Below are 13,794 nucleotides of genomic sequence, written 5' to 3' on the forward strand. Positions count from 1 at the left end.
AAGTCAAGCAGCATTGCATCCAGTGAATTTTCAAATTAAAACGCCTTGCACAGATTCGGGATCTTGTTAAACCTGACTAAAACATTACATCAATCACACCTGCTGCTTCTCTCTCCAGCAGCCCTCAGTATTCTGTCCTGCAGGGGAATTAATGCTTCTGATAACAGTCACTGTACATGAAATAGACAAAAGTAGATCATAATTAACAACAGCAAACAAGAACCAAAAACACGGTTAAAATCGTATCTACCTCATATCTATTTCATTTATCATTAAATTATTAATTATCCATCTGTATAATTAAGAATATCAATATGTTTTTAACTAAATCACAGCCACATGTCTTCTATCTTTTTCATGTGTAACTGGATTTATTTTTATTAATCTGCACAACTATCAAGATGAGCTTTTTTTTTTTTTTGACTGAAAAACAGCGGAAATTCTTTGATCTACTTCACCATGGCTGGACTGCAGGTTGCAGCCCAACAAAGTGCCATGGCAGAATCACTAAAATCCAGGGAAAATGACGAAATAAGCACAATCTCATTGGGTCTACAGTATCAGCTGGCAGTATGCTCTGCTTCAGAAACACAGATGCGCTTGGTGGGATAAAGAGCTGCGTGGAGGGTGAAGCAAAACAGCGCTGCAGCTGTAATGCTCTAGACATTGCAGCTGGTGAACTCCCAGGGTAAGAGTACTCAAGAGCACCCGCTGAACTTGAGAAGACTTGTTCACGATAAATATTTTGTCCCTTCCAATCAATGAACTCCTTAAATGTAAAGCAGTATATCTGTCTTTTTAAGGAAAGGGAAAACCAGCCCATTTAAAGAACAATGGATCAAGTATAAATACATAGATACATAACACATTAAACAGAATTGTTTTAACCATTGTTCTGTAGCAGGATTAGTCTATGAGCATCAGATAATTAACAATATTTATTGTAAATTAAGAAACCAGCGTATATCTGTATGTAATTCCTTAACTCTCCATATTGACATATTTTTCAGCCTATATTCTACAATATCATAACAGAATTCCTAAAATTCTGTTCTGGCTTGGTTTTGGTGTGCCACACCAAAATTTTCAGTTGTCCCATCTGGCCACCCCTATGAACAATTTGAGGTGCCCCCCTAAAATGTCAGTAGTGCATAAACTCCAACCTAAATTAGAAATTACGATCAGACTAGTTTGTGTTTGACGCTGCGTATAGCTGGTACAACCCCATGAAGATGATGACATCTAACAGTTCTTTATGGTTTAAAATGCCAGGCACAGCAAAGTACTCTGGACATATCTGGCTATACCTTGACATATTCTCAGCTGCAATGACCACGAGAGAATGTTAGTCACGACAAAGACTACAGATCAGTGTGTCATTCTGAGCAAAGGCTACAAGGACAAGAACCAGATTTGATTCAGACTTTCCAGCAAAACATCCAATCTGTTGAGGTGACAGCTCAAAACTCCCAAAAAACTAACTACTTGTGAATCTGGCTTTTGCTTTGTGCGAGTAATTGGACACTGAACCGAGGAGAAAAACTTCCAAACTCTCTCTGTGAGTCATACTTGTGTTTGAAGCAAGGTGAAGAAAATGAGAGAAAAGAGAAGACAGCATGAACTCTGAGACACTGGGGGACAGTGAGGGAGAGGTGGGAGAGGGGGCAGCAGTGTTCACACCGAGCTTGACACATCCCACACACACACTTACGCACACATATCCATAAGAGTGCACAACCTTTCTGCCACTCTCTCGGACATATACACACAACCCTCAAACGGCTGATGGGCCTTCAGCTTCTCTGTCTAGGGTCTGGTGTTGGTGTGTCTGTGTGTATTTCCCGCATGGTTTTATTTACTGATATCACTGTGAGAATAGAAGCAGGCCAGGAGTAACCTAGCAGCCATGCCAAGTGCCAATCTGAAACTAGATATTCTATAAGCATAAATCAATTCTTTATGGATGTTTTATGGTGAAAAAAGCAAATATTCATGTGATCCATCATGGTTAAACTGCATTAAAGACATCACACAGCAATGGCGTTGAGTCCATGACCGCTGATTAGTGTCAGCACTGTCACTGAGCTTTTACTATGAGTGAGTCACTGTGTTCGAGAGGCACATCCCGCAATTACAGAGATTGGCCTGTTGTTAGTCAGATGGGCGAGGCTGAGCGATGGCAGCGGAGCGTGTTTCTGACTGTGTGTGAGGCTGTGATCGCTGGGAGTGGCATGTTACCTGGCTATGACAAACAGCACACAACTGACACCCAAGTAAGCCAGCAGAATATACATCCAGATATCAGGCGAGAGGGGGTTGAGGAAGGAGAAGACCCCAGGGTTGGTCCCGTTGGGCTTGCGGTACAGTATACTTATACCCAGCGTCATGAAGGGCTTGGAGAAGTCGATAACCTTTTCGCGCACGTATGTGATGGCGAGGGGAGCCACTGCCAGATCAGCTCTCTGTCAACAGCAAACATAAAAGGGAAGAGAGATCGTCTATAAGTCACAGGCACAGGAAGCATTTAGAGGCAATCAAATTAAGAAAACAGGGTCTTTACACACTACACAGTCTGTCCCAAGGCACTTAGCAAGAAATTTAAAGCCCTTTTTCTCTTTCAACCCATCAAGTATACTCCCACCACTGAACTCACCTTTATCACCCCGAAGCCTAAATCAAAGCATTCATTTATTTTCTTTACCGACTTTTTCCTTTTGTTGGACTGGCTGCGAGCTACAGCTGATCACAGTGCTCTTCTTTATGTTAATGCTGTTGGGCGGAAACCTCAAATATCCAAAACCACAACTTAAAAAGTTATTCAGGGGACCTATGTGTACCGCCTATATAAATGCATGGTTGCAAGACAAATATACAAGGTTATTGATCTAGATAAAGTTGCAAACATAATTTTGATGAGTTGTGTTAGTCTAGTCAAGTCAGGTCAATTTTGTTTATAAAGCCCATTATCACAAATCACAATTTGCCTTTAGAGGGCTTTACAGCATGTGACATCCCTCTGTCCTTAGACCCTCAAGAAACCTCAGGAAGAGCGACTGAGGAGAGATCCCTCTTCCAGGACAGACAGATGTGCAATAGATGTCGGTAAAAACAATGAAATTAGAATAAATGACAAAATGATTTACAATGATATAATAATAATAATAATAATAATAATAATAATAATAATAATAATAATAATAATAATAATAATAATAATAATAAACAAACATGATATGGCATTATAATGTTGATAATCACATCAACTAAATTTTGTCTGCAAATTAAACTCAAAATTCTGTGTTGATTGATTTATTTTAAGCTGTAGTGAGGAAATTGGCTTTTCATTTTTAATTTAATTTAATTTTTATTTAACAATTCAACCTTCTCACCTTCAGTTCAGTCCCCTCCCATGACCACTTAAAATTTCAAAGGACATTTTCTTACTTAAAAACTTGTTTGTTTTGCTATCAGTTATTACGTAAGGACTACTCAAAATGCTTTAGAGAAGCTTTTCCCCCTAACTCAATGTAGTGCACTTGTTGCTTGTGATTTCATAAGAAGTTGTCAAACTGATGCAAACAGTTGCATTATTTTTTTTTTCTTGCTGAGCCAAATAATTTATTTTTAGAGACTTTTCAGGCTATTGAAAAACAAAATGCTTGTGTTTTAAATAACTATACACTGTCCCATCAAAGTTGGTATTGTGTCTTTGTATGGTTTCAGATACTTGCATGTTTAATTATATTATTAATATTTTATCAAAATCACACTCAAATGGAGTTACGAGGTTTTCGACCATCAAATCTTCACTTTAGAATCATAAGCGTCTATCTGACATTTTTGTCAAAATGGAGTTATTCATATATTCTTATTCTGTGGCAACTTGTAAACATTATGTGAGTATGTGAGTAATATGCATTTTGCAAATTTTTATTTAGAAAACAAAAACATTCATATCATTCACGCTATTTGGAAAGGGAAACTTCCAAGCTCAATATCTCAGAACAGCTCAGAACGTAGATAGAAGGTGGCGAAATGTTAAGATATATGTTTTTTACCAATAATTCACCTCACGTTATTCTGTTATGTAGCTGTTGGACTGTTGGAGAACATGAGCTACAAGACTACTACTAAAGATCTTTTTTGTTATGCCTCGCTTATATAATTCCACTTGTATAGCCACTCATTAGTCTGGGCAAAAATATTCTTTATTCTGGGTAAGAGCCACATACTTTGACTGTAAAAGGAAAAACATGATAACCTGATGTTTTGGCATTTTGTTAAGCAGCATTTATTTAAGAGCTCTCCAATACAGACCGATATTAAACTACAGTCCTGAGGGCAACACACACCGGCGGTGCATGACTTGCATCCAACTCCTGTACCTACTGTGTTCTATTTAAACCCACACAGGCAGCTCCAACGTGTCATGACAACACGTTATGTCATGATGCCATGTCAAGATACACCACTTTTCCACAAATCAGAAATGGTATTACCTTCGCTAACTACACCGGCACATTCTGGCTACTGTTTTTTGAATATTTCTGTATGGTACTTTCAGCACGTGCAGTGGGCATCTGATCATATAACACTACATGACATGGCTGGTTTGGTTTTCCTTTTGGGACTCAATGGTAAAATTGTTCAGAATGCTCATCCCCTGCCCTATTGTTTAACAGGCAAGGGCTATCTCTTTTAATTTTTCTTCTAGCAAATACTAACTGTTTTAAACCACTTTTTAAAACATCTTTCATGGATAAGATTTAATGGACTCCTCAGATGCAAACTAAGATTAACTGTGGTCAGAATGTTCATGTTCTTACAGCTTTATTGGGTTTATTTTGGTTGCAGCTCATGTTCCCAAGCAAACTGATCCATCCGTTTCATTTGAAAAGCCTGAAAATACCTCTGACAATAACACTGTGGGCAGTTAATGTGGGTGGAGAACATATAAACGCAATTAACTTGAGACCTGGTCTAACGTTACTACGTGTTTGTCTTGTCACGTCAGTGTGGTGTATTTGCAGTTCTGGAGACGCCTATAATCATTTTCCACTGCATTGCTTCACAATCCATAAACCCAGGCTTCCAACAGCGTTAACTTTGAGAACATTGGGAGGTTTTGGTACCAAGTTCTTCCTTGCATTTCCACTGTATTTTGGATTTACGCCATAAAAGGTCAAAAGTCAGGCCGACAATATCATTTTACTGCTTGGTAGTAAAGTAAGTGGTAACAGAAGCAGTGCAAGAGGTGGATTTTCTTTCACATGTTGATAATCATGATATATGTGTATTTGCCAAGGTAGGGCTCTGCTGGGGGTCTGCCAGACAGTGGCTAAAAATCAAATTTAGTGCCTTGCACAACTGTAGTTTTTAAGTTTCATTTCTAACCACTGATTCTGCTCCCTCTGAGTGGCCTCCTTTCCCCAAATAGTAATCGGGACTTGAACATTTCTGTTTACCCAGCAAGAATTTTCATTTATCTTCCTTTTGTTTGGCTTTCTTTCCTACAATGTCATTAACACATGTCCTTTTTTTCTCAAGTGTTGCTTTTCTTGCAGCTACAGATGCAGAAAGAAAAAGGTGGTTACTGTGGTGCTCTATGTAGATATCCTTGTTGTGATCTGACAAAGCCATAGCTTTAACAACCAAAAGTACTGGGAACTTTTATTGGGTATCACCTCGTGAGCAATACCAACATTTAGTTCAAGAATTTCTCCCCAAACCAGGAACAGTGGAAACAAAAGCCGAATCAATCACCAGAAAATGTTGGCATCATATGTTTTTGCAAACAACCAATAAGTAACATTTGCATGTTATTAAGTTGTGGATATGTTTATGTTTGAACAAAGCTGTCGCTAATTTGGATAGGTTTTGGCAAACAAACCACTTGGTTATGGTTGGGAGCGGATCAAATTTTGACTTAAAATACTTGGTTTTAGAGGCAAAATCCCTGATGTAAAAGCAGCATTTTTTCCAATAAATAGCATCTGTTTTTCATAGCTCTATTCTGGCAGGTAATGCAGTGATGTCTCAATGAAAACACCTTGTGGCACTCTGCAGGTGAAAAACAGTGACAGGTTGCTACAAAACACTCATGTTATGTACCTTAAAATCTGCTAAAAAAACAGCTATGGGTTGCTGCAAACAACCATGTTTGCAGCAACCCATAGCTGTTTTTTTAGCAAAATAACCATGTTTGCTGCCCAAAAAGTAGGAAAACAGCAACTACTCTCTACAAAAACCCACCTTTGGTGCCTAAAAAGTCACTCGAGTGATGGGTTGCTACCAAATACCTGTGTTTGGTGCCTAAAAAACAGCTGGGAAAAAGAAAAAAAAAAAGCTACGGTTCGCTACGAAACATCCACATTTTGTTCAAAAACTGCTGCTGGAAAAACAGTAACAGGTCACTACAAAAAACCCACATTTGGCACCTAAAACACCAATAGGAAAACAGCACGGGGTCGCAACTAAATACCCACATTTCGTGCCTAAAAAGCAGCTAAAAAAAAGAGCAAGGGGTTACTACAAAATGCCCTTGTTTTGTGCTTAAAATGAAGCTGGAAAACAGCAACTATGCAACAAAAAAAAAAGAAAACACCTTTGGTGCCTGAAAAGTCACTGGAAAAACAGTGATGGGTTGCTACAAAATACCCATGTTTGGTGCCTAAAAAGCTGCTGGAAAAACAGTGATGGATCATGATCATGTTTAGTTGTTTCTTGGTCTTAAACAGTGGTCTGCAGCTTGGTGGGTACCACGGCTATGGTCATCCACCATCTCCTCCACCATCACAAAGTCGGCTCATATACTATGTCACTTTACAAACGTTAAAGTAAGGTATGAAACATGCAAATATAACATAGTCATGGTTGGCAGAAATGTACAATGCCAATGTTTTCCTCTGCCAACAGGGTTGTAAAGGCAGAGCCTGTGACAATGCTACATTTTAAGTATGTTTTTCATCAGCGCTGTGGTTTATGCTTTGCCAATGCCCTGCAGTGAAAAAAAAAAAAGAGCGGAATTTTTTTCTACTCTGAACACATGCAGCTGTTTGCGCCACGCACTGAACATTAACATGATATTTCTATAGAGTTATTTTTACTGTGAGATAATCCCTTCTTTGGTTGGCAAGCACAAAAGTTGTGCTTATATATGAGCCGTGTGCTTCAGAGATATGAAGAAGGGACGTATAGAGCCTGCTCAGGAAAGTCATGTTACCATATCTGGGGGTGAAAAGCGTGTTGTGCTGCTGACAGTTAATAAATCTTGGGCTGCAATGTGACTATAAATGCTAAACATTCACAGCAAGGTCAAGTGGTTCATTTCTCAAAGATATATCCTTTTTGTCTTATGAAGGTTGCCATACATCACTGGAGGATGAATTGACAAAGCTTCCTGCTCGCGGCTGTGATACATAAAAATTCTTTCCGATATCACAACACAAGCCTACACAATGCAAACCCATCAGGATGCGTTTACCTCACGCTGAGTGTTAGCAAGACCAAAGCTGGTTTTGCTAAATTCCTTTGACAGGATGTTTCCAAATTGTTCAGCTCGATTCAGCATGTCTTCCTCAACTGAACTTCTTCTCTGTGAGTCCACAATCCCCGGTCTTCAGAGGGGCCTGTCTACTGCAATCACCATCTTTCTAAGTCAAGCCGTAGACCCTGCACAAGAAGTGGGGCAAACCCACGCTGAACATGATCTCGCAGGGGATTGGGCCCTTCACCCATGAATGGACTGGACTATCTGTCATGGCAGCCAATCACTGCACTGATCAAGAGTAGAAGCACAAGACAAGTCTGTAGGAGTTAAAGGAGGCTTGACCCCTCTTGGGTCAGATATTGACTATTGGCCGTGCAGCGCCTGCTATTTTTCTGCCTGTGTAGTTTATCCTAACTGAGACTTTGTCAGGGATAATGATCTACAATGTGAGCAGATTGTGTGTGCTTGTGTGTGTGTTTTAATAAGCTCTGTGGGGGAAACTCGTCCCGACAGAATCTATGCTCTCCTCGCACAATACTCGAGCTAGTTGTTAGGGTACGGGTTTCTTTTTTTATTCTCTCTCCCTCTGAGTGTGTTTCAGTGAAATACTCCTCTTCATTACATCTCGTTTTTGGCCATTTTCAACCAACATTTGGATGGAAATAGATGTTGATACTCAAGATGAATTGCATGAAAATCTAAATTTGCAACCAACAAACACTGTCAAGATCTATTTATCTTTCAATATTTAAACATGAAGTGTCAAAAATGATGGAAAATGCCAAACATAAGACTCCAATTTGACATCTGCTGTTTTTAGGCTCCTTCTGTCATCTAGCTACCTGAGCTATTTTTGCACTTCTTGCTGAGACACTTTTCCTGCTTTGATCAATGACGTTATCATACACTTGAATTGTTTGTTTTGTCCTGCTGAATGCAGTTTTTGACCAATAATTGCTGCAAAATATATCAAACATAAAAGTCCAATTCCAAATGGTAGTTTTCACCAACCCTTGATGCACAACATGGGTCAAGTGACCTGACTGAGTTTTTATTTTCTATATCTTTGCAATAAATTAATTTCATCATTCAATATCCAAGGTATTCCTCAATTGACTTGTTTTTAATCGTCATACATCCTTATTTTATTTTTTTCCTTTCTTACTTTTTGAATAAAAACCCTTTTTGTATCACTACCCTTCTAATGCGCAACATGGGTCAAAAATGACCCATATCCATTTTCTTTATTTCATGTATGGCTGAGTGTTTCTATGATAAATCTTTGAAATAAATACATTTTATCATTTACTATTCCAAGTATGCAGTAAATATCTTCTTTTTGTTTAGCACAAATCATAATTTTTTATTTTTCCTTTCATACGTTATGAACAAGCACAGCTTTTGTATTTCTACGTCAAATAAGAAAAAACTACGGAGAATAAGAAAACACAACAGCAAATAATAAAACACAACCGCAAATCAGAAAACACAACTGCAAATAAAAAAACACAACCACAAATCAGAAAACAGAACCGCAAATAAGAAAACACAATCGCAAAAAATGAAACACAACCACAAATAAGAAAACACAACATTAACTTCTAACGGGTCGGTTTGTCTAAATTTGCAGTTATGTTTTCTGATTTACACTTGTGCTTTTTACTTGTGGTTGTGTTTTCTGATTTGCTGTTGTTTTCTTATTTGCGTTTGTGTTTTGTGATTTGTCATGTGTGTCATGAGTTTTGCACTTCAGGGCCACCGTAGTTTTGCCACACTCACTGCTAAAGTAAATGCTTTAAACTAATTATTATTATGGTATTAAGTCATTTAATTTTAAGTCACACTTGGATGAATGGGCCATTTTTGACCTGTGTGTAAAGTTGATGTAGTAATATAAAAACTATTTTTGTTTATAATGCATGGAAGGAAAAATGAAAATAATGATCGGCGATAATCAAACATAAGATATTTAAAGAATACTTGGAATATTCAATCATAAAATAAATTCATTTCAAAAGATATAACAAAGAAAACCTCCCCCAGCATGAAATAACCTGGAAAATGAATGCAGGTCATATCTGACCCATGTTGTGCATTCGAAGGGGTGTGCATATGTTGCACATCAAAGGGTTAAAATATTATTCATAGTTATAACGTAAACATGCAGGTTTTAACTTTTTATTCGGTTCTGCTTGTACACATTTTATTATATGTTAAAGGACAATTTAAGTGTCATTTTTTCTTTGTTTTGCCAGCATGTTTTTCAGTAATTATAATTGTGTAACCCCCAAGCTAATTGCTGAAATCTTGGTGTAATATTGTCAAATTACACCCTAAATATTTGGGTAGATTTGGTTTATCAAAAAAGTTTGATAAACCAAATCTACCCAAATATTTCAAATTACAGCAATCAAACTGATGTGTGCCAAACCAGCTCTTCAATTACTGATGCTTTGTCACGCTCCTTGGCGTGTGATCACGCCAAGGGGCGTCAATATCACGCCAAGGGGCGTCAATATCAATATTGAGGCACAGGGCACTCATTAGCATCTCTCCAGTCGGGTCAGCAGCTCTGTGCTCTTGGAAGAGTTCTGGTAGCAGCCTTGCTTGCAGACGTGAACTGTTAAAAGCCATCCAGAGATGGTGAAGAGAGCCTGTAGTGACTCAAAGGTCCCTTTCAGGATATCACAGGCTGTTCTTGTGATTGGTGTGGCCTGAAATGCCTGCTTTCAGGGCAGCTTTTCTAAAAAATCAGGATGCAATTTGCAGTATTTTTAGGTGTTTTTTTTGCAACGAAAATGAGGGAGAGGGAGCAAACGTAGATGTAGCAGGAACTCGGACAAATTTTAATATAAATCTGCCTTGTACCTTGTACCTTGGGAGGGCAGTGACAGGTTATAGTCCCTACAATCTCAGACCAACAGTGAAACAGCACGAGTCTGTTATTAAACCTGTTGATAAATGTACGGTAACATTAATTAGATGACACTTAAACCACTTTTAGATGAGAACAGCCATACAGAAAGTTGGGCTTTTGCCTTGAAATTTGCCATTTTTTACTTTTTTCCAACTACTGACCTAACTTTTTTTGCCATATTAGGCATATGGAGAAAATACTTGCCATTTCCACTAGGTGCATTGTATATGGGAAAATACGTATGTGTTTTTCTGTGGTTGTTTTTTAAAATGTTTTTCAACTAAACATACAACATACATACATACATACAACAACATGGTGCCATTACGACAAAAATCTGCCAATAAACAGGCTAAAAGTCTGAACTGATGTTGATTAAAAAAATAAACCCAATCGAAGTCTAAAAATGATATTAATGATAGTATTTTTTAGAGCTTGATTTTGAAAAGTGCATTTTGTGTGCAGAGCAATGATACAAGTGTGTGTAATACCAAAGAGGACCATACGGGTTAATAGAGATGTTTAGAGACTTACGTGGTCCATTAGCTCCTTGACCATGCCATTCCACTGGCCCGTGTTCTCATCCTGGGCACCGTATCTCCCATCTTCCACCAGGCGAACCTCATAAGTGAAGCCCAGGATGTTGGCCAGCTCTCTCAGCAGGTCTATGCAGTAGCCCTCGAAGCGGTCGTTCCCGTACAGCGGCTTGTCAGACTTCTTAAACATCACGTATGGCTCTTCCTGTCAGGTGAAATAGTGGAGGAGGAGAGATGAGTCTCTACAGCACTTGGCATCTTTTACCTACTGATAAGGCCTATCTGAGAGGCTGTCTGATGTGCCAGATAGGTTTTCGAGTCGCGCTAGCTCAAATACACACTGGCTCCACTCGTAAAGCAAGTGCAAAGCCGTTGCGTTTATGTGTGTATGTGTGTGTGTGTTTGCCAGCAGTTCCAGTCCTGTGATGTGAGGTAGGGTGGGTGCAAAGTGAGGCATGACCACAATAAGAGATAATCTGCCATATCAATGACTCTGTGCTGCTCTCAGGCTCAGCAGGCTGGCTTTGGGCCCAGGCCCAGCTTTCAGGACACCGCATGCTTTGTCAATAAGATAAGAGATGCTGATAGACGGACATAAAAAGAGAGAGCAAGAGCCGTCTCATCCCCTCTGTTCACGCAAACAGCTGGGGAGATTACTAATGTCTTCTTTCATACTGCCTTTTTCCCTCCCTCCCTCCCTCCCTCCCGCCTACCGAGCATCTCCTCCACCATGTCCTTCTCCTTTCTCTCCTCCACGCTTCACTCCCCGTTTTCATCTCCTCCAGCTTCCTCCCCTCTCTACCTCTGCTCCATACACCATCTGTCTTTGTTAGCCTTAGACGCTCGTTCCCGCCGCACGTCCCTCATTTCTACGACTCCCCTGACTCTCTCAGACAAATAAATCCAAAAATATATCGTTGGGCAGGTGTTGTTTATAATATAACTGTGCCATGACTGAAACAGACACAAAAAAAAACAGCATTAAAGATTGCTAACAGCTTTGACACATTTCACTGGCTGGATTTTTACCAGTGTGCAGGCTGTGAGGTGTTTGCATATGGGGAAGAAAACAAACAGTTTGTTCTTTTCAGTAGTGGCAGGGCCAAATAAACAGCCTGTTTCTGCAGTATATCATAAATTTCCCTTGTAATAGTGATAGCAGACAGATGTTGGGGATAATGGTTTCACAGCACAGTATCATAAGGAGAGATAGATCATCCAGCAAATAAAGGTAGAACAAAGGTACAATATAAACGCTTTATGTGCCCTTCTGTTTATTTTTCTCTACAGTCTATTATAAATCTTAATATCCTTATGCAACTCCTATTATTTGTTTTTACACATAAAAAATGTGAAATTCATGCACAGAATCACATATGAAATATCTATAAACAATGTAATCAATGTAATGTAAAATGGAGTTTCACATTTTTTTGTACTGCATGAAGAATGTGTCTTTCTTTCTATAAGTGCATGTGCATATTTGAATCTGTGATATGTTATCACTAGAATGCTGTTTTACATGTGACATTATGACAGGTTTGGCTCTCACAAAAATTACATTAAGATGGTGTTTTTAGATGTGAAATACTTAAAAAACAAACAAAAAAACTCCTACATGTCCCTTTATTGTGTGGGCACTTAGAAAAAACATGGCTGTTTTTGAACGCTGATATTTTACATTTTATTTGGGAAAAAAAAGTGAAAATGCATATGTGCACATGTAAATTTATTGTTGTTGTTTATATTACAATTGTTAAAAAAAGATATAAGTGGGATGCATTTGTTTTTCATGTGATGCAACGTAATCCAATTAGTTTCTCTATAATAATAAAAATTACAGTTAAAATGTTCACATGTGAACCTTATACATTTATCTTGTAAATTACTTGAAATCAAAATTGGCTTGTTTTTCTTAAAAAACATACCGTATATTCAGGAAGACAATGAGCAATGACAAAAAGAGATGACCCTGAAATTTGCAAGAAATTAGTGAGAAGTACAAGTAAATTACCAGAAATTTTGTAAAAAAAAAAAAGCTTAAAATGTATAATAATACATAAAACATAATGATAAATATTGAATTATGATAATTATAAATATATTTTTCCCTAGACAAGTCATTTTTTAAATTGATTGATTTCTTGCAATTTGTGCAATGTTTATTACCAAGTTGCCTATTGCACTTTTTCCCCACATATCGTTTTTTAAAGAAAATCATACCAATTTGCCCAAAATTTGAAGGTTAAAATACTTATGAAAGGCGTCTGAAAGCAGCACAAGAAAAGTGATGTTGTTCCAGGTTTCAAAGAGTGAAATGGTGCTCCACATTTACATTTTTTACCCTGACAAGCTCAAGAACATATTTATTCATGGACGAAACTATCATTCGTTCGACTAGCAATCAGTCCTCAATCTTAATTTCATCATTTTGATGAGTATGAATGATTGTTTTTCCCCATTGCTGCCTTCTGGCCTAAAATAAAAGCAGGATATCAGTTGAGATGATGAGCTACAGTGGAGTCTCACTTTCACCACACAGCAACCATCTATTTTATCATCGCTGACAGCGCTCTGCACATTATATGTTCTATCTACTGTAGCACATGTGCTGCTACATTATACCTCAGCTGCAGCAGGACTGCGAGGATACTGATGTAATCTTGATGAAAGAGCAGAAAGCACTGTCCACATACAGATCGATACCAGTGCGGCGGCAATGTCAAGACATACAGTGCAAACACCAAAGCACACCGCTGTTTGTTTGTACAGGCGTGTCACTGAGGGTGAACACAAGTGAAAGTGTCCATAAACCTCCATAACCTCCCGTGCTAGCATTTAAATATAGACAC

The 13,794-nt window shown here is 38.3% G+C and overlaps 1 protein-coding gene across 2 annotated transcripts in view; it reads right to left on the reverse strand.

Moving 5' to 3' along the window:
• grik2 (glutamate receptor, ionotropic, kainate 2) overlaps positions 1 to 13,794 on the reverse strand; it is a 347,578-nt gene that overhangs the window by 84,813 nt on the left and 248,971 nt on the right. For both annotated transcript variants that reach the window (XM_088084955.1, XM_042489444.2), the window contains exons 11-12: positions 10,941 to 11,147; positions 2,239 to 2,462 (exon numbers count right to left, since the gene is read on the reverse strand). In XM_088084955.1, the coding sequence (XP_087941081.1) occupies positions 2,239 to 2,462; positions 10,941 to 11,147 (431 nt within the window). The remainder of the gene's footprint in view (positions 1 to 2,238; positions 2,463 to 10,940; positions 11,148 to 13,794) is intronic.

The sequence above is a fragment of the Plectropomus leopardus genome, chromosome 11 (assembly GCF_026936395.1).
Source record: "Plectropomus leopardus strain MGB_pleo_1.0 chromosome 11, ASM2693639v1, whole genome shotgun sequence".
Taxonomy (NCBI): Eukaryota; Metazoa; Chordata; class Actinopteri; order Perciformes; family Serranidae; genus Plectropomus; species Plectropomus leopardus.